This window comes from Grampus griseus (genome assembly GCF_964374135.1).
Source record: "Grampus griseus genome assembly, chromosome: 1".
Taxonomy (NCBI): domain Eukaryota; kingdom Metazoa; phylum Chordata; class Mammalia; order Artiodactyla; family Delphinidae; genus Grampus; species Grampus griseus.
Window position 1 is genome coordinate 1606288 of NC_139017.1, and position 24007 is coordinate 1630294.

At 61.2% G+C, this 24007-nt stretch overlaps 2 protein-coding genes across 5 annotated transcripts in view; both read left to right on the forward strand.

Annotated features, from left to right (window-relative positions):
* CACNA1S (calcium voltage-gated channel subunit alpha1 S) overlaps positions 1 to 8953 on the forward strand; it is a 61195-nt gene extending 52242 nt beyond the window's left edge. For 2 of the 3 annotated variants that reach the window (XM_082660285.1, XM_082660284.1), the window contains 11 exons: positions 695 to 822; positions 1825 to 1921; positions 2193 to 2295; positions 3048 to 3149; positions 3392 to 3516; positions 4846 to 4974; positions 5659 to 5909; positions 7030 to 7115; positions 7827 to 7918; positions 8096 to 8191; positions 8307 to 8953. In XM_082660285.1, the coding sequence (XP_082516411.1) occupies positions 695 to 822; positions 1825 to 1921; positions 2193 to 2295; positions 3048 to 3149; positions 3392 to 3516; positions 4846 to 4974; positions 5659 to 5909; positions 7030 to 7115; positions 7827 to 7918; positions 8096 to 8191; positions 8307 to 8558 (1461 nt within the window). In that variant the 3' untranslated portion in view covers positions 8559 to 8953. The remainder of the gene's footprint in view (positions 1 to 694; positions 823 to 1824; positions 1922 to 2192; positions 2296 to 3047; positions 3150 to 3391; positions 3517 to 4845; positions 4975 to 5658; positions 5910 to 7029; positions 7116 to 7826; positions 7919 to 8095; positions 8192 to 8306) is intronic. The other variant, XM_082660286.1, reaches the window with a different exon arrangement.
* A 13254-nt stretch (positions 8954 to 22207) lies between these two features.
* KIF21B (kinesin family member 21B) overlaps positions 22208 to 24007 on the forward strand; it is a gene marked incomplete at both ends in the record, with an annotated part of 39983 nt that continues 38183 nt past the window's right edge. For both annotated transcript variants that reach the window (XM_082667741.1, XM_082667742.1), the window contains one exon: positions 22208 to 22248. In XM_082667741.1, the coding sequence (XP_082523867.1) occupies positions 22208 to 22248 (41 nt within the window). The remainder of the gene's footprint in view (positions 22249 to 24007) is intronic.

Consider the following 24007-nt stretch of genomic DNA (forward strand, 5'->3'; position numbering starts at 1 on the left):
GCGATTGGTAATCAAAAGAATTTAGTGAGGTTCTACCCTAAAACAGAGTAAAGCCGTTCGCCCCTCTCTCTTCCCTGGAAGAGGCGGTTGCCCCCCAGTGAGGAGGCTGAGACTCCTGAAACGAGGTCCCGAAGGAGGTAGCAGTGGGCTCGGAAACAGAGCACAGGTGGCTTTGAGGCTCCAGGGCTGCTGTCTGCACTCGCGGGACACAAAGAGGCCCCCAGCCCCAGGCCCTCGCTCTTCACTCTTTCTTTTCTATGTTCACTAAGGCGCTTGCTTGAGCGTCTAACGTTCCCTGGGCTCAGTGCAGGGGACAGAAAGGCAAACAGGACACAGCCTTAGCCCTGAAGGTGCTCACTGAGTGCCACCTTGCATCTCAAAGGGACACCCCACAATACAGGACAGACAAGCGCGGCACAGGGGGAGACCAGCGTCCCTCTGGGGGGCAGACGAGAGGCTGAGGTTGGGATTTTTAAGGATGAACCCCGGGAGCCCCGGCAGTGGACACCGCGTGGGCCGGAGCAGTGACACAGGCTGCTCGTGTGCGGGATGTAGTCACCAGAAGGGCTCGGAGACAGGGCCCAGGCAGGAGAAGCTACGGACCCCAGACCCCGTGGATGCCCCCATTCCCCCCGCACCGCCCCCTGTGCCACCTGCCTTTCCGAGCAGGGAACCCACGGTTCTCCTCCTGCAGATCATCAACCTCTTTGTGGCTGTCATCATGGACAACTTTGACTACCTCACACGGGACTGGTCCATCCTGGGCCCTCATCACCTGGACGAATTCAAGGCCATCTGGGCAGAGTATGACCCAGAAGCTAAGTGAGTCCCTCCTGCAGGCTCTGTGCTGGGCCCTCCCTCAACCGTCCACTCCTCTGGTCTAGACCCCGTCCTGGAGTCCGACAGCAAGTCACTCTCCAGTCTAACGACGAGGAGGGGGCTGCCCCTCCCTTTATTATCCCAGGGCCTGAAACAGAGACTTAGAGTTCCTCAGGGATGGGAGGGATCCTACAGCCTCCCAGGGCAGAAGCCCCCTCGCCTTTATTGGGAGATGGTCATCCAGCTTCGCTTGGATGCTTCTAGGAGCAGGGAACTCACTACCTCCCCAGGCAGTTTAGGCCCCGGCTACTCAGAGTGTGGTCCACTGACCAAGAAGCCGAGCTCTAGAAAGATGCAGAGCCCACCCCGCCCCCACCTCCCCGGCCTCACCCCAGAATGACGGAATCAGAATCTGCATTGCCGTTAACCTGGCCCTCGGGGCGTCCGGGTGCACTTTAACGCTGGGAAGCACAGCTGCCTTACCTTCTTCCTAAGAAGGTAATGAGCTCACATTCCATGACTGTTTCCCAGGTGTCAGGTGCTGTGCCAAGCACAACGTGCAGTATCTCACTTAATCTCCCAACCTATGACACGGTCTCCAGCTCCCTACCAGCCCCTGGAAGTGAGCTTCCACCTCCCTTGATCCATACCCTCTACTTCTGTTAATACATCCCAAGAGCCCCCAGGCAGCTTGACTAAAACCCAGCGAAGGCTCCACCATGGGAGAAATGAGGTCCAGATTCCAGCCCGGAGATCCCATATCTGAGGGGATTCTGGCCTCTTACCACCCCCCAAAAAAGAGAGCCCGTTCCTGGTGGTGGGCAACAGTGAATTCAAACATCGCTTCTTCTTTAAAATGGACACTCAGCTTCCACTCCCTAAGCACGGTTGGAAATCAGAAAGCGTCCCCCTGGCTCCTGGCTCCCCCGCCCTCGGCCGTTCTCTGAGCCGGAAGGGAGGTCTGGGTGGGGCTGCCAGGTGCACAGGTCTGGTGTCCTACCGCAGGGGCAGAATCAAACACCTGGACGTGGTGACCCTGCTGAGGAGGATCCAGCCCCCTCTGGGCTTTGGGAAGTTCTGCCCACACCGGGTAGCATGTAAGGTAACCAGAGCTGCCGGCGAGGGGTGTCCCCCACCTGGCCCTGGGGCAGGGACACTGGCGAGGGCCCGACTGGGTGAGTCATTTCAGAGCAGTCGTCTCCTGGTCCCCACACGCCTGGGACCTAAACTCTCAACAGTGTCTCCAATTCATCCTCCCCTCCGTCACGGAGGGCGTAGCGCCCGGTCCCCTCCCCTGCCGGCCCCCAGCCCGGGTGAGGATGACCGCCTGGCTCAGTGGTCCCAGCCTGGCAGTGAGCCCCCTCTCTGCACAGCGGCTGGTGGGCATGAACATGCCCCTGAACAGCGACGGCACAGTCACCTTCAACGCCACTCTCTTCGCCCTGGTCCGCACGGCGCTCAAGATCAAGACGGAAGGTGCGGGCAGTCCCCTCCTCTCAGGGGCTGAGTTTTCTAGCGGATTCTACCAGAATCTGAGCTAAAGGTCGGAATCAAGAGTCACGGGGAGAAGCAGAGGGAGGACCCAGGCCACGGCCACAACGTTCTCATGCCCCTCAGGGCACAGCGGGAGCCCCCAAATTCTGCAGGGCAAAGGTCACCAAGGCTCTGTTCCCACACAGCCGGGTCTGATGCGGGTGGGCCAGGGATTGGCGGGGTGAGCACGGGGGTGGGCCCCCCCGGGGTCCGCTGGACCACTGCTGGGTACGCACGGGGCCCCACTGAACCTGCAGGCCCCCCTGCCGGGAGGACAGACGGGATGGGAGTTGGGAGGAGATGGGGGTGTCCCTCACGCAGGGACCCAGCGGCATCAGAGCTACCGCCCAGGTGAGCAGGGCCTTCGCAGGCATGAAGCAGAGGAGCAGGACGGCTGCCTGGAGGAGGCGGGACAGACCACGGGGTGTGGGGGATGGAAGGCTGCTGCACGGGCGGAGGGGAGAATAGGGGGGCGACAGCCTCTCCAATCAGCCACTCCAGGTGCTGGAAGCCGAGGCCTGTGGGGAGTGCGTGTGTGACCCGAGGGTCGGGCGGCCCCAGGGGAACAGCGATGCCCTCCCCACAAAGCAGCCGCCACGAGGGAAAACCAAGACAACGTTTGCTGAGCGAGAGGTTCGGGGAGTGCTAGGTGGCTTTGTCAAGTGCGGTTGGCTTGGCCTGTCCCTTGCCCCCAGGTAACTTCGAACAGGCCAACGAGGAGCTGCGGGCCATCATCAAGAAGATCTGGAAGAGGACCAGCATGAAGCTGCTGGACCAGGTCATCCCGCCCATAGGAGGTGGGCGCCGCTTTGGGAGACCAGGGAGCAGAGGCGGCCGAGGGCAGGGGAGAAGGTCGCTTCCAGGGAGCCCCGCGGGAGTTGGAGGGCAGCCTGGTCCTCCGTGAATGCCTTGGGTGGACCCCATGGCAGCCACTGGGGTCACATCAGCAAGCAGAGGAGGGGGGCGCGAGGGGCACCTGGACCCGGCTACGCTGACCCCAGCCTCAGATGCCCACCGGCCCCTGTTGCCCCCCCTGCAGATGACGAGGTGACGGTGGGGAAGTTCTACGCCACGTTTCTCATCCAGGAGCACTTCCGGAAGTTCATGAGGCGCCAGGAGGAATATTATGGGTACCGGCCCAAGAAGGACACCGTGCAGATCCAGGTAAGCCCATCCCGAGCACCAGGGAGCTCCACTGCTGAGATGCTCTCGAGACTCCAGCTCCCTCTGTGTCCTTGGGGGCAGCGGTGGAGGCAGACAGGGCAGGACGGAGCCAGGATGAGTAGGGGGAGAGATGACAGCTCTGGATGGAAGATGCTTCGACCTCAAGGGAAGAACCAGGAGCCCTTCCAGCCCTGCAGGATACGACCCAAAACCATGGTCCTATCCCCTGAACACAAGGGAGAGATTTGGGTTAGATGAGAGCAGTGGTCTCCAAAGAGAACAGGTTTCCCGGGGGAGGGGAGGTGCTTGAAATGACCCATTGGATACGCAAAGAAACCTAGAACTTTGGACTATCTTGCCTGTTTTTAATTTCAATTTTTTATGTTAAGTATATCGCACGTAAAGGATACATTCAAAAAATATTCCCGTATTCGGGCTGTGCGTTCACAAATGTATCTCAATTTTTACTTTGAAACAATCTCACAATTTTAAAAGTTGCACGTATGACACAAAACAAATTTTTCTTTCTGAACCGTTTGAGGGTCATTCCCATCAACCCAGAACAGGTCAGTGTGTATTTCCTGCCAACAAGGGCATTCTCCTCCATAACCCTCCTACATAACCACGATGTGGCCACCAAAATCAGGAAACTGATGCATGATTCCCACGGAATCCTCAGGCCCCGTGCAAGTTGCGCCAGTGGTCCCAATAATGTCCTTTATGGCAAAAGGATCGGATCCAGAATCGCACAGTGCGTTTAGCTGTCATATCTCTTTAGTCTGTAGTCCCTCAGCCTTTCCTTGAAATGACCTTGACACTTGGAAGATTCCCAGCCAGCGCGTCCCTTGGTCTGGGTTTGTGCAGTGTTGCCTCGTGACAGACTGAGGGCTTGCATCTTGGACAGCAGTGTCCCAGAAGTGATGCTGCGTTGTCACTGCAAACTGTCAGGTGACACCAATCTTGCTTTGTCCCGTTGCTGGTGATACGAACTTTGATCAGCTCAAAAAATGGTATAACTGGCGCGTGCCCTCGGAAGAGATCGTTTGTCTAAAAGACTGCACTGAGGAGAGGACTTCCCAGCCTGGAGGCCTGGGCGGGGGATGAGACCCCTGTGAGGCCTGGAGAAGATGCCTTGGGAGCCATCAGGGTTAGGATTAGCCCAGCGGCAGAGCAGGAGCCCAGGGGGATCGAATGGGCGGGAGGGGGTGGGGCGGAGCTGGGCTTTCAGGGAAGCCCTGGTTGCCGGGATTAGACACGGGGAGGCCGTGAGAAGCAGTGCATCCTCCCCTCCTGGCCTGGGGGTGCCGCTGAGTCCCTCTGTGTCCCCAGGCTGGACTGCGGACCCTTGAGGAAGAGGCAGCCCCTGAGATCCGCCGTACCATCTCGGGAGACCTGACGGCCGAGGAAGAGCTGGAGAGAGCCATGGTGGAGGCCGCGATGGAGGAAGGGATATTCCGGGTGAGTGAGGCCCCGGCCACGCCAGCGCGTGCGCGTTCCAGGCCAGGGAGCGGAAAGGAGGCCAGGAGCCCCGCCGTGCAGAACGGGGGGAGCTGAGGATACCCGCCGCCCACACCTCCCAGGACTCTGAACCAATGACCCACCTACCTGAGGTGTCACGTCCTTCCCACCTTCCTCTGCCCAGCCTCCCCGGCCTCCCCTCCCCACAAGCCTGAGGCAACGTCCATCCATCGGAAGCCCCCGTTATCAGATGCCCCAGCTGCTTCCTGTCTCACTGTCCTCCCTCCTAGAGCTGGAGGGTCCCTCACGACCCACCAGCTGAACCTTCTGGGTTATTCATGAGGAAATGGTGGCCCAGAGAGACCGTCTGAGTCTAGTACCGCTCAGCAAGTTACTTTCGGAGGTTGGACTAGAGCCCGTCCTCCAGACTGCCTGGTTCCGGGCTCCCCGACACCCTGCATTTCCCGTCCCGGTGTCTGGTCCCCGTACAGTTCTTAGGGGTGTCCCGCGTACCCCATCAAACCGAGAACGCCCCGAGGGCGATGGTCTCTTCTCCGGCCTTACAGCCCGCCCTGTTCTCCTCTGGCCTTGTTCCCGGTGCCGTCTGTCGTCCAGGGTGACAGCCCCCGCACATCCATCCCTGGTGCCTGGTCTCAGTCCCTCCCCTGTCCTCCTCGCCCCCAGAGGACCGGAGGCCTGTTTGGCCGGGTGGACAGCTTCCTGGAAAGGACCAACTCCCTGCCTCCACACATGGCCAACCAGAGACCCCTCCAGTTTACTGAAATAGAGATGCAGGAGCTGGAGTCGCCCGTCTTCTTGGAGGACTTCCCTCAACATCCAAGCACCAACCCTCTTGCCCGTGCCAACACCAACAATGCCAACGCCAACGTTGCCGGTGGCAACAGCAACCATGGCAACAGCCCGGCATTTTTCAGGTAGTGGCGGCAACCGTCAGCCCGGCACGTAGGGGCTGGGGTGAGACTGGGCAGACATGGTTAGTGGGCTCCGGGCCTTTGGGGGCACCCCGAAACGTGGAGGGTGTGCTTTGCTTGCCTTGCGCCCTTTGCGGTCCAGCCCACGCCTCGCTGCGCAGGAGCCCGGGCCTGGACGGCAGAGACGTGTGTAGCCAGCAGGGGGCAGCCTCGGGTCGGTGTCGGGCAGTGCCCAGCGGTGCTTTTCTTCCGTGGTCTTGGCGGGTCCGGGAAAGGCACACGTTAGGTTAGAAGAAGAGGGCGCATCCTACGAAACCTGAAGAATTAAGATTCAGCCCTTGGATTTGGGTTCCAGGTGGTTCCCATGTCGCCAACCCAGGGCTGAATATGATCTGTTATTACATGAGTGTCAGGAAAAACAGCAGGATGAGCAGAGAGGGTCTCGGCCGTCGTGGCCTATGGGCTGGGCTCCAAGCAGAGCTTCTATTCTAGACAGCGGGCCCAGGGACTGGGCGTCTCCTTGGCCTGGAGAGGCTGGGCTCCCCTGCCTCAGGAATGGGCGGGACAGGGCAGAGGCCCGGGGAACCACTACTTCCCAGGCTGGGGCTGCCTGCACCCCCTTCTGGCCTGAGACCCCTCAAATTCAGCCCACAAGTCTTGGAGGGCGCCTGCACGTGGGGTCACCGCGGTGCTGGGTGCTGTGGACGTGCAGACCCGGCCCAGCCCCCAGAGGATTGCAGTCTTGTCGGGAGAACGTGCCATGTGATCCGACTGTGACCAAACGAGGTCAAAGAGTAGGTCCTGAGCAGGCCGAGGGCCCAGGACCTAACTGGTTACGGGCATGGAGGAAGCTTCCAGAACTGTGGGCTCTGGGCGGGACACCCCGCGACCAGATGTGAGGGCTCCCGGGTGATCCACGTGCACCCGAGGTTGAGACGCAGTGTCCTCAGGGGTGTGAGGCCCGAGCTGGGCAGGTGTGGGAGGGGCCAGAGAGCAAAGGGGTGCAGATGGGAGGAGAGGAGGCTGGCCTCTCCACAGCGATGGGCCTAGACCCAGAGGGAAAGGGTATGGGGACCACAGAGGGCAGGAGCCTGTAGCCCCATCAGCCGTGCTTCCATTTCAGCGTCCACTCTGAAGGGGAGCTCCCAGGGGATACAGAGACGCCTGCCACCAGAGGAGGAGCCTCCGCCCGGCCCCAGGGGACCCTGGGTCAGTCTCTCCTGTGCTCCCGAGGGGCTGACCTTCTCCCAGGAAGGCCTGGGGAGCCGCTCTTCCGTCCAGTTGGGGAGCCTGTGGCCGGGAGGGCTGGGAGCCTGTGGCGATGGGAACCAGCTCCTCACCCAGGCAGAGGAAGGGGGCCACCCAGGTGACTGAGGGAGCCGGGGGCGGGTGGTGCACTGTGAAAGGGCCCTCCCTGGCACACCAGGAAGCTCGGACCCCTCCACCCCTGCTGAAGACGGCCCTGGACACACTGACACCTCAGCTCTGCCTTTCAGCAGATGACCGGGCAGCCTCTCAGTGGGTCCTGGACCGCTGTGTGTGACAGTAGGGGCCGGAGGAGGCTGGAGTTCACAGGAGACCAGGGTGCTTGCTGTGTTCCCCAACACAGACGCACGCGCACACACACACATGCACAGTCACACACACACAAACACAAGATCAGCTTGGCCAAAGCTCGTCAGGCTCTGGCCCTGATCCCCTCCCAAACCCACAGGGACAGGGACCAGGGCACGTAGAGTTGGGGGGATGGGCAGCGGGGAGTCCCGCCAGACCTGGGGTGGGCTGGGCCTCGGCATGTGTCACCCTCTCGGACCCCGAGGATCTCAGGGCGGGGCTGACTGGCCAAGGGGAGCTCTGTCCACCCAGGGCTCCCAGCGGGAGTCAGCAGTCCCTCTGGCCCTCGGCCCACCGTGCCCACAGGACCCCACAGCAAGTCCCATGGGGAGAGGCTGCAGGGACAGCTGCCCCGGAGGGCGATTCGCGGCGCTCGGGCACCTGCCAACCCCTGCCAGGTAATGGGCCACAGGCCGGGGAGCTTGCAGTGCTAATTCAACAGCAAAAGGGACAGGACCCCTGGTCCCCCCTTCCTGGGGATCTTGGCTGGGGCTCCGTCTGAAAAGCCGGGGCTTCCTGATCCCAGTGGGCTCCAGCATTCCTGAGGGGTCTTTGCTTCTGTGCACCCGGAACAGCTTGTGGGGACACAGTCTCTGGTGCCCGAGGAAGCACCCCCCAAGGATGGTACCCCCGGGTGCCCGGCCCCAGCCATGGCCCTGCTGATCCGAGAGGTAGGGGGCTAGGAAGGCACTGGACTGCATCCCGGGGTGGCTCTGCAATGGCCCGGGGTGGAGAGGGGCTGAGGCTCCGCGGGAAGACCCACCCGGCCAACGCTCGCGTCTGCAGGCTCTGGTTCGAGGGGGCTTGGACACGTTGGCGGCTGACGCTAAGTTCGTCATGGCAACGGGCCACACCCTGGTGGAAGCCTGCCAGATGGAACTGCAGGAAGTGGAGGTGGCAGCCGCTGAGCTTCTGAAGGGACGAGAGACCCTGGAGGGTGTGGCCAGTGCCCGGGGGCGTTGGAGCCTCGGGTCCTCCCTGGGAAGCCTCGACCAGCATCAAGGCTCCCAGGAGACCCTCATTCCCCGCAGGCTGTGAAGGCCACGGCGTCAGCCTGGGCTTAGAGCCGGCATGGCCAAGGGTGGGGGGCTGGCGCGGGAGGGTTGGCCCAGCACGGCAGCCCCCCCGTCTCAGCAGCTAGACGGACAAACAGACAGGAACCACCCACAAGGTCAGGAGGTAGATGGACAGGCCCTTCTCCTCACCAGCAAGAGGCGTGATGGGATGGAGCTTCTGGGGTCATTCAAAGAGGCCTGGTCAGTGCCAGCAGGACATTAAAGCCTCCAGGCCTGCAACAGGGCACCTGTCTCTGCTCGTCTCCTTTGGGGGCCCTTCTACACCCTCCGCACACACACACCCCCGCCGTTCCACGGAGGCCCCTCTGCATCATCCTTCTGCAGGAGCAGAGGGGCCACCGTGGAGGAGGCGGTGCTCCTGGACGTCGCTGGGCAGCCCCCCGGGCAGGTCCCCTGCAGCCACCCTTCCCCACTGTCCTGGCCAGAGTCCACGGCCCGCCCGGCCCCAGAGCCTCGGGGGGGCCCTGCTGTCCGCCTGGGGGAGCAGGGCCCGCAGTGCCCCCCTCCCCTCCCGCACCCACCGAGGAGCAGTGTGTAACAGGATGAAGCAAGGGCTGTGGCCCCCACTCCCTCCTGCGTGCCGGCTGCAGACACATCCTAGCCCCAGAGCACCGTCGCACGTGGTACCCGCTCATTCTCCAGCAGCGGGAGAGGCCATGTTGAGGATGCCACACTGGAGGCCCAGAGAGGTGGCTCACGTGCCTGTGTCACACAGCCAGCCAGGGGCAGAGTTAGCACTGGGGTCCCACCAGCGCCCTCCCCTCTTCCCCGGGCAGACGCTTCCCCCGCCGTCAGCTCTCCCACTGGCCTCCCGTGCACCTCCTGGCAACCCTGCCGCCCAGACTGGGAGCCGCATGGGGCAGGGGGATGACGCCCCCGGTGCCCTGCAGACCCGGGGTCCCCGTCAGAGGAGCCATTTCCACTCGTCTCCTCCTCAAACCTCAGCACCAGGGACCCGCCCCCACTCCACCCTCAGCAAGGCTTTGTTCCCTCCTGCACAGAGATGCCCCCAGAAGATCCCTCCCACAGCTCCTGTCACCAGCCTGACGGACAGCCCGCTGTGCCCCTCGCTCCCCGCCCGGCCCCCCGACCCAGCAGGAGCCTGCTCTCCTGCAGCCGACCCTCGGCCAGCCCAGCCACCGTCCGCCCCTCCTCACTGCCCTCCTCCACCTGCACGTCCGTCCTGGCCGTCCCCCTGCCGTCCAGCTACCTGCCGTCTCTCACCTGTCTACCTGTCTCTCCCCTGCCACCTGGTTAGTTCATTCCTGAGGACCACGCCTCTCACCTGGGCCGGCTCCCCTCCCCTGCGCTCGCCTGGTGCCAGGCGGGCCGCCTTCGGCCCCACCCCTGCTCTGAGACCCTGGGAGTCCGAGCTCACCCAGTTTCTAGCCCTCGTGAGGTGCTGTCACCTCTCCCTCCTTCCTGCAAGGCCCGTGGCCTTGGCTCTCCCGAGTTACCTCCCCTTTCCCGTCTCCCTCCTGCAGCCTCCCTGTCACCTGTCCCCAGGCCAGCCACCTCTCTGGGGAGGGGCGTCCTCAGGCTTCTGTGTCCTGCATCCTTGTTTCCCCACTGGCTCAGTCCCCCAGACGCTCCCATCACTCTCCTAACGCAGGGCTGGCAGTCCGCACTGCGCGGCCGGCCCATCTCCTCTAGGCGTCGATCCTGTGCCGCTCCTTGTCAGCTCTGCGGATGTCCCACTCGTGCCCAAAGCACATCGTGTCCAAAGTCGACCTCCTCACCCGTCCCCGCAGCCTGCTGACCTCAGGGCCCTACCCCCTGTCCAACCCGGGAGTCTGAGTGTTGTCCGGACTCCTACCTTCCCCCACTGTGCCCTGGGGACTCCCCCTCCAAGTATTTCTCAAACCTGTCCCCTCCGCGTGTGACTTTCCTGACACTCAGTCCTCGTTTCATGCCTTGTCTATTGTGCCTCGGAACAGCCTCCCAGCACCACCCCCCTCCCTCCCAGCCTGACCCTGACCCTTCTAAACAGAGAAACCTGCTGTCTTATCCCCCAACGGAAAACCCTTAAAGGCCCCCAAAGCCTCAGAATATGGTGCAGAACCCTTGCCTGGGCTGCAGGCAGCTCCGACCCAGCCCTGGCCCTCATGCCGGGGTGCTTGCCCTCCCAGCCCCCTGCAGCCCAGCCGGGGGCAGCTGCCCGCCCCTCTGAGCGCCACATGCCGTTCCGGGGAGAAACTTCCCGAACCCTCAACCCCACGGACCCCTTGGCCCTCATCTTCCACATCTCAGCTTCTCTTAATACTTCCCGCAGAATGCATCCCCCGGAAGACCCCAAACGCTCGAGGTGGCCCAGCGACGGGACACGTGTTTCCCCATCGCGGCCGGGGTCACCCCTGCTCTGTGACGTTTATTTTACACCGGACTGAGGCCAAGTTCCACGAAAGCAGGAGCAGGTCCACCAGGCTGGCCCTTAACCCCAGAGCTGAGCACTTTTCAACACAGACGAGCGGCTCAGTCACTGTGAGATCAATGCAGGGAAGTGCTGAGAAGTGTGGCCCTGCCCCGGCTGACAGCCCGCCCGCCCAGGGCCACCTGCTCAGGGCTGCAGCCTCGCGCCCTCACTGCCCAGTGCCCGGGGAGGCGGGGCAGGAATCGGCCTCCAGGGGTGCAGGCTGACTCCTCAGTTTCAGCCCCACCCAGCCAGCCGCTCCAACTGTCCCCTCCAATGCCTCCTCTTGGCGGGGAGCTGAAATAATCCCCCTCGCAGCGTGGCTGAAAAACTAAATAACCTGGGGCACACGTGAAAGGGCTTCGTACGCTGCAAAGGTCTATAGAAGGACGTTTCCATTTACAAGCGGGACCGGAGCATCTTATATCAATACCTAACCTGTACAGAATACCAACAGTACAGCAGGCCCTGCTCCAAGCCTTCTGCGTAGATTAAATATTTAATCCTCTTGATACCGAGGAAGTATCAGCCTCCTTTTCCAAGTATGACCCGGAGAGGACAGGTAACATGCCCAAGGCCTCGCAGCGGGTAGGAGGGCCAAGGCCCGATTCAGCCCCACAGCCCTGAGGCCTGCGCCATTTGGCACGTCTGTGCCGGGCCTCCCAGCCCACGCGACAGGTGTACACGTGCACACGGGCTCTGAGGAACCTTCCAGCTCTCACCCTTTCCGAAAGTTCAGGCTGTTTCCTCTGCAACGTGCAGGACGTTCTAATTTGTCAGAATGTACAAAATCTTGCCTCTCCCCGGCTCCCCTTCAAATAATCGCTGGGTTTCTCCATAGAGGGCCCCCAGGCCACTCAGGTAAAGTATAAAAGGAACACGGGTGTGGAAGGCTGAGGGCCGGGGGCCTTGCGGGGAGCAGGCAGGCCCCTCCTGTCAGCCGGGCCATCCGACAGAGCCGGTGTCCAGAGGGGCTGGCGGGCCACCTTCTGTCGTCTGGGGGCACTGGCCAGGGCGCCGCCTGCCGCACGCCTAGCTTCTCTTGGCCAGTTCCCTGCAGACCTGGGATCCCGCTGCTGGGGGGCGGGGCAGGGGGAAATCTGCCAGAGGGGGCGGGGCGCAGCTTGGGGGAGTGGTGGGCGCTGAGCCTCATGCCGGGTGCTGAGACCCAGGGGAGCCATCCCTGCCTTCTGGGAGGTGCGGAGCTCAGCTGGAATATCTCTGGACCGAGGAGGCTGGGCTCGGTTCCAGGCCCTCCTCAGAGCGGGGTGGCGCGGCTCCCGCCCCAGCTGTGGTCCCAGTGCGTTTCCAGGCCCAGCTCTGGATGGGGCCGAGAGGTCCCTGAAGCAGGGGCATGGCTGCCCTCTGCAGGGTGAAGGAGCACAGCCTTGGAGCTGGACCCACCCGTGCGGCCCCGAGTCCCTCCACCTGCCTCCATGCTCTGATGCGAGGCGCTCACAGACCCTTTCGAGCTTCTGCCCCTCGCCCTGTACAATGGGGATAAACTCCTACAGTGCAGGCTGCTGGAAGGTGTGAAAGTGACCTTGGAAGGGCCTGGCCCTCAGTGAGCAGCTGCTGTTTCGATTCTGTCAGACGCTGGCTGCAGAAAATCCAGAGGTTACGACGGCAGGAGGCTGAGTGTCTCACAGGATGCTGGGCAGCTCGGCTCTCAGCCCAGCATCTCAGCGTCGGGCCTGGTCCTCCCACAGGCCCTGCAATTCTTAGCCGTAGCCCTCGGGTGTGGAGGCCGGCTCCACAGGTCACTTAGAAAAGGCACTGATGACCCAGAGCTAACCTTGACCCATTTTCTGGCATCTGATCCCAGTAACACGTCACTCCTGCCTTGGGACTGACGGCTTATGATGGCAAGTGACACTCCCCACTGCACCAAGGTTCCTGCTGCCGGTTTACCGACGAGGTGACTGAGGGGCAGCGTCTCCCAGCTGGAAGGGGCAGGGCTGGATTTGTCCCCGAGCTTTCTAATCCCATTGCTTCTTTTTCCTGTGCCATACTGCTGTCTCCTAAATGGAACTTAAATCCAGTTTAGTAAGCCAGGGAACAGAAGCGTTTTAAAAGAAGCCTGCCATAAATACAGAGGGTAAAATAATAATTCTGGTGTCGAACACGAATTCAAAAACGCTAGGATGTCAGAGCAGCACGTTGAGGGTCACAGGCGGGGATGTGGAGGATTCAGAGGAGGGAGAGCTGAGGGCTGTTTGTTTAAATAAAACCATCAGCAGAGGAGATTCCACTGTGTTAAGAAAGGAAACCAAGACCCAGAGGAGGAAAGGGCCGTGGAGCCCAGCATCCGAGTCCGTGCGAGGAGCCTGGTTCCAGAAGGAGGCCAGTGAGACCTGCAGACCCAGCCCAGCCCACTTCCAGTCGTGGGCCGTTTAAAATATCTCCACCAGCGGTGTCGTCATGCAGAGAATGATAACATCTGACGTCATCAAGGCCGGTTCCGGTTCACGCAGTGCCTGATGGACACAATCTCACATGTAGCCTTTGCAACACCGTCCAGGAAGTGGGTATTGCTGTGGGGCCCATTCCGGGAAAAGCCAAGTCACTCACCCACCGAGAAGCAGTGAGGCCAGGTGTCCGACAGGGGCCTGGACGCTGCTCTTGAGCTGCCGGCACCCCGTACTATCAGGAGGATCGCAGGACAATCCCTGACCCAGTCCCACCTCGTCCTCTACTGATCTGGCCCAAGCCCCTTCCCACACCCCGCCAAGCGCCCGTCCAAGCCCACGCAGCCCCACGCGCTCAGCACCCCTCTGCACCCGGTAGCCCTCCGTCCTCCGTCTCAGCCGGGCCCCTCTGATGGCCCCAGGAAACTCTGCCAACTAGAGAAGGCCACTCACCACCCAGTTCCACAAGAATGAAGTCACTGACACTGTGTCGCGGACCTTCGACTCCCGCTGAAACGAGGTCAGAGCGACGAGGAATGGGGCTCTCTGTGCTTTGTGAGAAACTGGCAGAACAGGCCTTCAGAGAGTTCTATAGTTTCACACTTGATGAGCCCAATTTCGTGCATCTTCTCACACCTAGAAAAGCACTAAAGTCATCATTGGAAGCATCCGCTCCTGGTGACGAGCAGCCCCTTACCGAGAGGTGTGCCTGAGTGCAGCCCCCCTTCTCCAAATCACAGGCATGCTGACTCCCCCCTTCAGAGCTACGCAGAGCCTGTCTCCCGGGCTGTCGTCCTCAGTAAGTCCCCGAACAAAACTGAACTCACAGCTCTCGCATCGTGCGCTTTTTTATTCAGTTGATGATTCTTAGCACTCACTTTTACTGTAGCACTTGTTACATTGTATCATACCTAGGAGGCTACAGCTTGTTTTTTGCAAGTATACAGTGTTTCCCAAAGGTAGTAGATTTCTTTATCAACTTTGTGTCCCCAGCAAGGAGAAAAGGAAGGGAGGAAGAAAGGAAGAGAGGGAGGTGGGAAGGGCAACCGCCAGAGACACGCTAAGTAAACCGCTAAACAACAGGCATTACATTGAATCGTTTGAAATTGCCAACATTCTACCCCTTTTGTCTACAAATAGGCAATCTGACAATATTTAACCTACTACAATGAGGGTGGGTTTCCCCACTGCCCAGCGCCACGAGCCCACCCCCGCCCCTCTGGGGAGCAGAGCCCCGCCTTTCGTCTGGGGGCTGTGTATGTGTGTCCTGATGTCCTGATCACACACATCGGCTGGGAGAGTCTCACAAGGTGGGCGCCAGGTCAGGGCTGTTCTCGGGCAGCGTGCGGGGGTGGGGGGCGCTCCCGGCACCTGTCACCACTTGAGGGGCCCCCACTGACAGGGGGCCATGAGGAGTGTCTGCAGGGGTGCCCAGCGGTTTCTGCACTAGGCACTGTGAGTTTAACTGTCTCTCCGGAGCCCACCCCCTCCTCTGCCGGACCTAGGGGCACTCATCAGTCTGGCCTGGGGGTGGGAGGCAGACCTGGGCGCCCCTCCCCTCCGCATTCGTGCTAGTTCAGGTCCAGACTTAGACCCCCGAAGGCCCCCCAGGGCGGGCCTTCTCCTGGGATCCTCCAACCCAGTTTGGAAGTCAAAGAGGAAAGAAATTCTTTCATGCTCTCCACACCCTCCCTCCTCCCTAATCCCCTCAAGGCAAAGAGTCCCCACTGTCAACTGGTACCCGAGTCAGGGATGGGGGTGCCCCTTCCCCCGCGGGGACTCAAGAGATAATTTCACCTCAGGCCGATGCAGGCTGTCACTGTCAAAGGGCCTTTGAGATTCCCCTACAATTGTCCCGTGAGATTCAGCACACACACCCCCTGGGGTGCTGGCACTCAAGACTGTCCACAGAACCTTCAGTCTGGCTGTATGTTTGGCGAGCCGGCACTTTAGAGGTTAATCCTGCGTGATCGCCCTCCACCGCCTCCCTCTCCTCCTATTTTTAACGTGTTAAATGCTCCTTTGCTGGCCACTGGCTCTGCAGCTTTTGGGTGAAGCAAATAGCTATTAAAACGCAAGGAAAGGATGCTCCCTCCGGGACAGAAATCAAGAGCTCCCGGGCAGGGTGGGGTTATCTGTAATTTCGCGAGAGGAAGCGGGAGGGGGATGGCTCCCCTGGGCCCCTGGCTAGGGCCGTCTCCCCCGCCTCACCAGGTGGGGCGGGGGGCTCCACCCCCACACCTCCTCTCTCGGGGTCCCCAGTCCTGTGGCGTCACCTCGTCTCTGGCTCCCCCAGCGCGGGTCCTGGCTGGCGTCCACCTTCCCTCTCTGTGCTCCTAATTCCCCACCACTGTCCTCCTGCTGGCGGAGGGGGACCCTCCGGGAGCCCGCAGGCCACATGGGGCCAGGCAGAGGGCTCAGCTAACCTTCAGGTGGCCAGGACTCCAGGTGACTGTCCTAGTGACCCGGGTAAGTCACCAGCCGCCCTGCACCTCTGTGTGAGCAATGAGGTTAGAGCAAATGACCTCTTTTAAAATCAGTTTGTTGAGCGATAATTAACTTATAATAAACTGGACATAAAGTACACAATTGGATTGTTTCTGAAAAACGTCTACCCCCGTGGAGCTGCCAGCGCCACCAGGATAATAGCTATGTCCACCCCCCCATGATTTCTGGGTGCCTGTTGGTGACCCCTCCTCTGCTCCTCCCGACTCTGTTCGAGACCCTCCCCCAGTCAGGCACCCTCTGGGCCACTCGATGGCTCAGGTTGCATTTTCTAGATTTTCACCTCCGTGGACGTACAAGGCACGGGCTCTTCTGGGGCTGGCGTCCGCCACTCAGCACAGTTATTCTGCGGTTCATCCGCGCCCTATCGTGTACCGATGGTCCTGTCCCTTTCATTGCTGAGTAGCGTCCATTGTGCGATACTCCACATTTACCCTTTCATCCCAGTTCGGCGCCACAAAAAGCTGCTAGGACACCCACATCCGGGTCTTTGCAGCAGGTGGCAGCTCTGCAGCTGCCGGGGCCCCACCACCATTTTCCTCCACAGGGATCCGACTCAGGAGGAAGCAGGAAACCCTTGCTTGGGTTTGAACCCCGCTCTGCCACTTGTGGTGCGACCCTGGGCACCTCTCGGTGTCCTTCGTTCTACAGGGACGAGAGCTGCTCCCAGCTCCTCGGGGAGCCGGGAGCCGTACAGGACAGCCCAGACCTGAAGCGCTCTGCACGGCACCAAGCGCCACATTCAGAAATGGCAGCTGTTGGTACGTTGCCTCTGAGAAGTTGGATCTGCCTGGGGTCTCTGGGCAGTTACCCAACCCTTTGCAGCAGCCCTATTTCAGTGAGGGCTGAGGCAGAGGGTGACTTGAGCAGGGCCAGGCTTTGAGCTGGGGGTTAGCACAGGTGTGTCCTGACACCCACCTCCACGACCGTTCCTCGGCAGGCAATGGGCAGTGGCACTGAAAGGCCCTGGGGTTTTTCTAATTGCTTTTCTTAGTGGTTCCCGAGGATCGCTGAGGGAGGCTCAGCACAGCCGGCCAGAGGTGGATGGGAAACCACGCTCCTTCGGTGGGTCCCCAGGAGCCAGCAATCTGCAAACATCACGGGGGGCGGAGACAGGTGGAGCAGAGAGGCTGCTACCCGCTTCTACCTGCCCACAAGGCTCCGTGCGGCACGGAGACCAGAAGCCCAAAGGGGCGTCTATGAGTCCGAGGTGGACAGCTAGAGTCCTGGGAGGCTCTGGGCCCTCAGGCATCTTTCCAGACCAGAATTCTGGCTCTGCGCCTCACTAAGGACGTCAGTTCGGGTAGGGTGGGCTTTGCCAAGGTAACACACAAGCTCGTGATTTCAGTGGCTGAACACAATGAAAGTTCATGCCTTGCGTACGCTCTGAACAACATCAACTTGTGTGCTGTGCCGGGGCGCAGAAAGCTTCCACCTACAAGTAATACGTGTGAGCTCTGGTCACGTTTCATTGGTCAAAGGACGTCCCAGGGCCACGGCTAACACCAGAATGAGGGCATGCGGCCTGCCGTATGCCACAGGCAGAGGGCCGGAAATATTTGGTGGAGGCATTAATGGCCATGACACTAGCCAAGTGACCTGTGAGCCCATTTCCTCTTCTGCAAACTGAGAACAATGACAGTATTTGCCTCACAGACTGTTGTGAGGATTATAAAAAACACTCGTAACACCCTCGGCACAGGGTAGCCCTGGGGCGAGTAGAATGAAATTCAGATGCTCCTCCAGGTGGCCCCCAGGGAGGCTGAGCCCAGGGCCATCCATGCTCCGCAGGGGTCTCCCACCTCTGCAGACACGTACCCGGCTACCCCTCCACCCAGCAGCCTGCAGAGGCTGGAAACTCTCCTCCTCCCAGATCAACAAGGACCCCCTTGGGTGGGCAGACCTCACTGCCACACGCCCTGCTCCCAGACTCACCCACACTCATCTCTGACTTCCTGTCAGTCTTTATGACAAATTCGCCGTCTGTCCAGTCAGAGGACGGGGGCGCATGAAAGAAGGGAGGGAGATCCTACGGGACATGAAGAAACTTCATTTCTCTGCTGTGCAGGGCCTCGTGCTGGGTGGTCCACCCAGGTTACCCCTTTTTGACGTCATGATAGACCACGATGAGGGGCGTGTGAGCGTCCTCGTTTTGAGGTTAGGGAACTTGCCCAGGTCACCCCGCTTCAAGTGGCAGAGCTGGACCTGAACCCACATCTCTGTGACTCCGGCTTCCAGGCTGTCTTCTGCTATTTTGTGCAGACTTGACTTTTACACAGTCATGAGCTCACACACAGCCCAGGCTCGGACGTTCGGCCTTCGGGTCCTATCACGCTGTGGTGGAAACCGCCCCCTCTGGGGCTTTTGGCGCCAGCTCAGAGGCTTACTGTGTGGCTCTGGACAAGTTTCTTCACCTCTCTGGGCCTCAGTTTCCTCACCTGAAGATGAGGAACTAGCTGTTGAACTAGATGACCTTAGGGACTCTAGGATTCTGGGACATTGAGGCTGCCCGTACCTGCTCCCGCCTTGGGCTCTAACACTGTATTAGAAAGCACTGCAGAGAGGAATGGACGAAGACCCGGTATTTGAGGTTACGCGGTGTATTAAACCCTTATCAACATCTGAAACCAAAAGTAGTGTGTTGTTGTTTTTTAAAGAGACTGTTGGGTATTTGTAATCCACAGCAGTTCTCTCTTTCTTGCTATTTATAACAAATTCTGGTTTCCTCTATGGCTAAGTCTGTCTCCTTCCATAACAGGGGAAGTCAGGCTGTGCCCTCGCTGAGCAGAGGTCCCCACGTCTGCACCCCAGTAGGCCCTCTCTGGGGTTTGGAGCTCCTGCTGGCGAGCAGGACTCTGGGCTCTGTCCCCAGCTGGGCCGCCTGCCAGCAGGGTGGGCTAAGGCCTGATCTCCCAGGAATCCAGCTGGGCAAGCCTGGGGGCTGCAGCTGGAGGCCGGGAGCTCTGTATCCTGCACGCCCAGAACTCCCGGTCGACGCTCAGATACTTCCTCCAAATGCCAGTGCCTGGTGCTAATGCTGAAGAAGAACCACAGAACGGGACTGAAGTAAAGGCCGCCATCGGGGAGCTTTCTAGGGCTTAAGGGTATCTCGTAGGTGTTCTGATTTGTTACTGTAGGGTTGAGAACCAGGCCGACCTGAGAGATCTGGGCCAGATGGCTGCCCCCAGGTGCTGCCGGGAGTATTGTCGCTGCAGTAGCCCGGGAGCCTCCTGCCGCGGAGCTCCCCTCACAACTCCCCAGGGTCCCATCTGCCCAGACGCCCACCGCTCCCGTCAGGAGAGATGACGGAGGTCCAAGACGCCTGGGGGAGGGCCTCGGCTCGGGACAAGAGCTGAGGCTCAAACTGCAGTCCAGGAGGGGGAAGGATGGGGCCAAACACAGGGTAGCGTGTGTGTGTGTGTGTGTGTGTGTGTGTGTGTGTGTGCGCGCACGTGTAGGAGGGGGGGAGATACGCATGCAGGCAGCTGATGCGGAGAAGCCTCAGGGTTTGGGAAGGAGGGAAGGAAAGAGGGGCAGCGGGAGGAGGGGGTGGGGTGAGAACACACCTGAGGAGGAAGCAGGGCTGTGCTGAGGCTGGACACCCACTAAGAGGGCGGGCGCCCTCCTGGGCTTCCCCTGGCCCTGTAACTAATCTGCCCAGTCTGTGGTTTAGGCCTCCTTACTACCCCTTGGATCCCCATCTGACCTTCTCGCCTCTCAGGGCAGCAGCTCCAGGAGTCTGGACATCTAGCTGCCCTGCTGCTCCCTGGAGGCGCAGGAGGGAGCCTCCCTGAGGCCCTGACCTCTAGGAGGCCTGACTTTCCATCCCATGTGCCTCCCTGCTCCTCCTGGCTCGACACCCTGTGACCTGGAGGGATGGGGGGGCTGGGGAGACAGTGGCTCTGGCGCCATTTCCCAGCAGTGAAACTGTGAGTCAGAAGGTCACCTACTCTCGGAAGTCAGAGAGGACCTCTGGAGGCAGGAAACCAGAGTCGGGCCCCAGAGAAGCCCAGAGTCTGGTGGGCAGGAGAGCAGCTTTGCAAAATGCAACGTTGTCAAAAAAAAAAAAAAAAAAAAATGCAACGTTGTCATCCGAGAGCACAAGCCTGGAACACAAGCTGGGGAGCTGTGCTCCCTGCGCAGCTGCTCGGAGGTGATCTGGGAGCCTGGAACCCGACACATGAGGTCAAATCCTGGGTCTGTTGCTTATACGCTGGGTGAGGCGCAGTGTCCCTGTCGGCAAAACTGCAAAAGAATAAAGCCTAGCTCACAAGGTGATGAGCGTGAAATGAGAACGCGCATGTAAAGTACCTCGTTTGTGTAGCTGGTCCCTAACTGTCAGTCTCCTCCCCACCTTATCTTGGTTGGAAGAGAATGTGCAGGATCTCACTCAGCACTCTGCTGGCCTCCTGCTCTGGCCGGAGAACCTACCTGCTGGCCCCAGAAAGATCTTCCTCTAGGTTCCAATGCTAGTGGAAGGTGCAGGAGCCCCCCGGGCTCCCCAATCCCCTGCGCCTCCTCCACCCTGGGGCACTGCTGGCGGGTGCTGCTCTCTTCCATCAGGACTGGGTAGGGAGTCGGGGGCGCTGATTTGCTCTTGAAATGTGCCCTAGAAATTATCTTTATTTTTTGGTTTGACCATAGTAGGTCAAACCAAACTGGGATCTGGGCTACGGATGGAGCAGTTATCTGTGGGTTGGGTGGGGGAGGGAAAGAAAGGGGGATGGCACCGAAGCTGCATCCTCAGCCCCTAGGCCATACCCTCTCCAAAATCTCTGGCATGGTTTCATCATCTGTGGGTGATGCAAGAGGCTTGGAGTCAGACTCCCTTTCCTCCCCCGCCGCCCCCCCGCCCCCCTAGAGCGCTCCTTCCACATCTGGAGATGCAGCTGGGTCCTCCTCTTGGGCGCTTTCCAGGGAGGGAGCTGGTTGAAGTGGGCGGGGGGGGGGGGGGCGGGGAGGGCAGCTGGTGAGGGGCCCCGTGAATGGCCCCAATGTTGGGAGCTGGGGGCAGGGGGATGGGGCCGGGCTCAGATGGAGGGCAGAGGGCCTGGAAAGGCCACTGTGACTTCCCACGGCACTGGCCACCGCCATCACTGCCCCGTGTTTCAACTTCCCAGGGCTCCCCTTGTCCTTTATACCCAAGCGAAGGCAGCTGCCCTCCACATCCCCTTCCCACTCACCTCCGCACAACCTCTACCCAGGTGCCCGGAGCTGAGTGCCCGCTTTGTTCCCAGTCTCCCTGGGGCAGCTCGGGCCTCCCACATTGACTCTCTGCCCCCACGGCCACAACAAGCAGAGTGTGAGCCAGGCGGGGAGAGGGGTCATCTGTGGGTCACAAAGGTCACTGGAGCCTCCGTGGTCTCACAGAAGGGAGGGGCCGTCTGGCCGGGGATCAACCCAAAGATGAACTTTAGGGTTCATCTAAAGTTGTAGGGAAGGGTGCAGGGTGGAGGTGGAGGGAATTTTAGTTAGACACTAGCAAGAATCCCCCTCAATAAAGGCTGGCAAATTCACTGGAATAAATGCAGAAGGGAGGCTTTCCGGGCGCTTTCAGAATACAAACCGCCAGGCGCTGTGGGACCCTTTGCAGAGAAGCGCTGGGCCCAGAGACCCGGGTTCTTACCCTGGCTTAGCCACTAACTCCTGTGTAACCTCGGTAGTTCCCCTCTCTGCGTACCGGCTTCCGCATTAATGGGCTGGGGTCCCACCGAGGCTGAGGGTCTGCGGCTCCGGGGTCCGAGGCTCCGGCGCGGGCCGCGTCCCTCCGCGCCCCCCAGGCCACCCGGCCAGGCCCCCGGCAAACGCGTGGACATGAGGCGAGGGGTTCCTTTAAAGGCTTCCGCCCCGCCCCTGCTGCCGGCTCGGGCTTTCGATTGGTGCATCAGCCTCGGGGGCGGAGCCGGGACTGGTTCGGGGGCGGAGCCTCCGCCGGGCCGGCCCCCGCCCCCTTTGTTCGTGCGGCGGCGGGAGGCGCTGCGGGCTGGAGGTGCGCGCGCGGGAGCCGCGTCGTGGGGAGCGGGTCGCGCCCGGGCTGTCAGCTGGCTCCGCGCCGCCGCCCGATGGCTCGAGGGGGCGCGCGGGCCCGGCCCCGGGGGTCCGCCGCCGGCCGCGTGTGAGCCCTCCGCCGGCCGCCCGCGAGCATGTCACCTCCAGCCGCCGCAGCCTCCGTCCGCAGCGCCCGCGCCCTCGCCTCTAGCAGCCGCAGACGCAGCCGCAGCCGCCGCCCGGGGCATTGGCCCCCAAGCCCCCGCCCCTGATCGACTCGGGACCCGGCGCCGAAGCACCATGGCGGGCCAGGGGGACTGCTGCGTCAAGGTGGCCGTCAGGTAGGACGGGCGGCGGGGCGCGTGCGCGGAGGACTCGGCTTTGTCTCGCGTGGGCGCGGGGCGGGGGTCCGGGGATCCCGGGGAGCCGCTCGACCCGCAGTCGGCGTCCGCGGAGGTCGGGCTGGCCAGGCTGGGGGACGCCGCGTGCTGGCCCGGCCCCCGCAGGGATCGGCGGCCCCGCGGGCGGCTGGAGGTGGCTTTGTTTGGGTGGTAATTTCGGGCCCCTCTTGGGAGCCCTTAATGATCAGAAAATCGAATAAACAAGGAAATCCGGTATTTCACACCCAGCCCTGGCCCAGGCCGGAGCGTCTGTGTGTTTCCTCTTCGCCTCCCCACGGGCTGCTGTCTCATGCGGGCACAGTGGATGGGGGGAAATTTCCCTGCATCCACCCTAGCCGGCTAGTCCTGCGCTCATGGTCCAGCTGGGGAGGCAGCACGTCGCCCCCGGGCCGGTTCCGCAGACAAAGATCGAGTGCTGCACGAATGGAAGGGCTGGGATGGGGCCTTGGCCCTCCTTGGGGAGTCCGCCGCTTTGGAGAGAACCCTGCCGGCCCTGTCCCAAGAGGGGCTGGGGCTGGGAAGGGAGGATGGGGTGTCTCCGAGGTTCTGAGAGGGCAGGATGCTGTGACGCTGATGCCCATCTTCAGGCTTTCAGACAGAACTGAGCGGGGCAGGGCCGCATGGACTTACCTGGGACTTGAAGGGACATAGAGGCAGAAGTGAGGTGGGCAGAGGACAGGGCACCTGGAGGTGCGGGGCTTTGTGTTGGGTGGGGACACTTCACGCCATGTCACCCCTCCGTTTTTGATTTGGACTTTTCTGTTTGAGGGGGTCTGATGGTGGGAGAGTGCCAGTCTGGGACTGATCGCCAATGAAGGGATGGTGGAGGACATCATTCAGCCCTGTGTGATGGGGGTGGGAGTCTGAGACTGGGTCTAGGGTGGGTCTGAGCAGGTCTCTGGTTTCCCTGGGTTGTAGATGACCCAGATTCCAGGATTCCAGGGCAGTCACTCGGAGATGACTATGGAAAACACCCCAGGGCAGGTGCCACCACCCCCTCCACACACACACCAGCCACCTGGCCAGCCCTCCGCAGCCCGGAGAGGGTCCGGGGACTGCTGACCACAGCTCTGGGGTTGAGGGAGGGAGACCGAGGTGCCCTCCCCCCACGTCCCCCGCTGCACTCAGAGCATCATTGGGCACAGACTTGTTGACTCCGGACAGCCTGAGACAAAGAGGAGCCCCAAAGGTGCCCGGTGGGCTGGCTGGGCGGGGCCGGGCTGCTGCGTGGCTGACTTTGCGGCAGGATCCCCTGGAGGGGCGAGGGCGAGGGCACGGTGTGGGTGGGAGTGTGGGAGTGGGAAACGTAAATAAGACAGCTGCAGCAGAGTGGGAGAGTCTGGGCGCATCATAAAAGGAAACTGAACCGGGCCTGCGAAGGAGGACACTGGGGGTGCCCCTCCCAGGGGGCTTTCCTTTAGATTCCATCTTACCCGAGAGAGCCGAACAAAGCCCCCCCCTCCCAGCAGGGCCCCCAGGCTAGACTGGGGCAGCGTAAGACGTGGGAAAGCCCATGGCCTTGGCACCTTGTGCAGAGTGAGGAAGAGCTGGTGTTCCTTTCCCACCACCGCCAGAAGTTCCCGGGACCCTTCCCGCCCAGAGGGCATTGTGCCTGCCCACTGCTCCAGCTTCTGCCAGTGACAGGCGTCATCTCTGCTTCCATGGAGATGGCCTTGGGGGGAGCCGGACGCCCCCACTC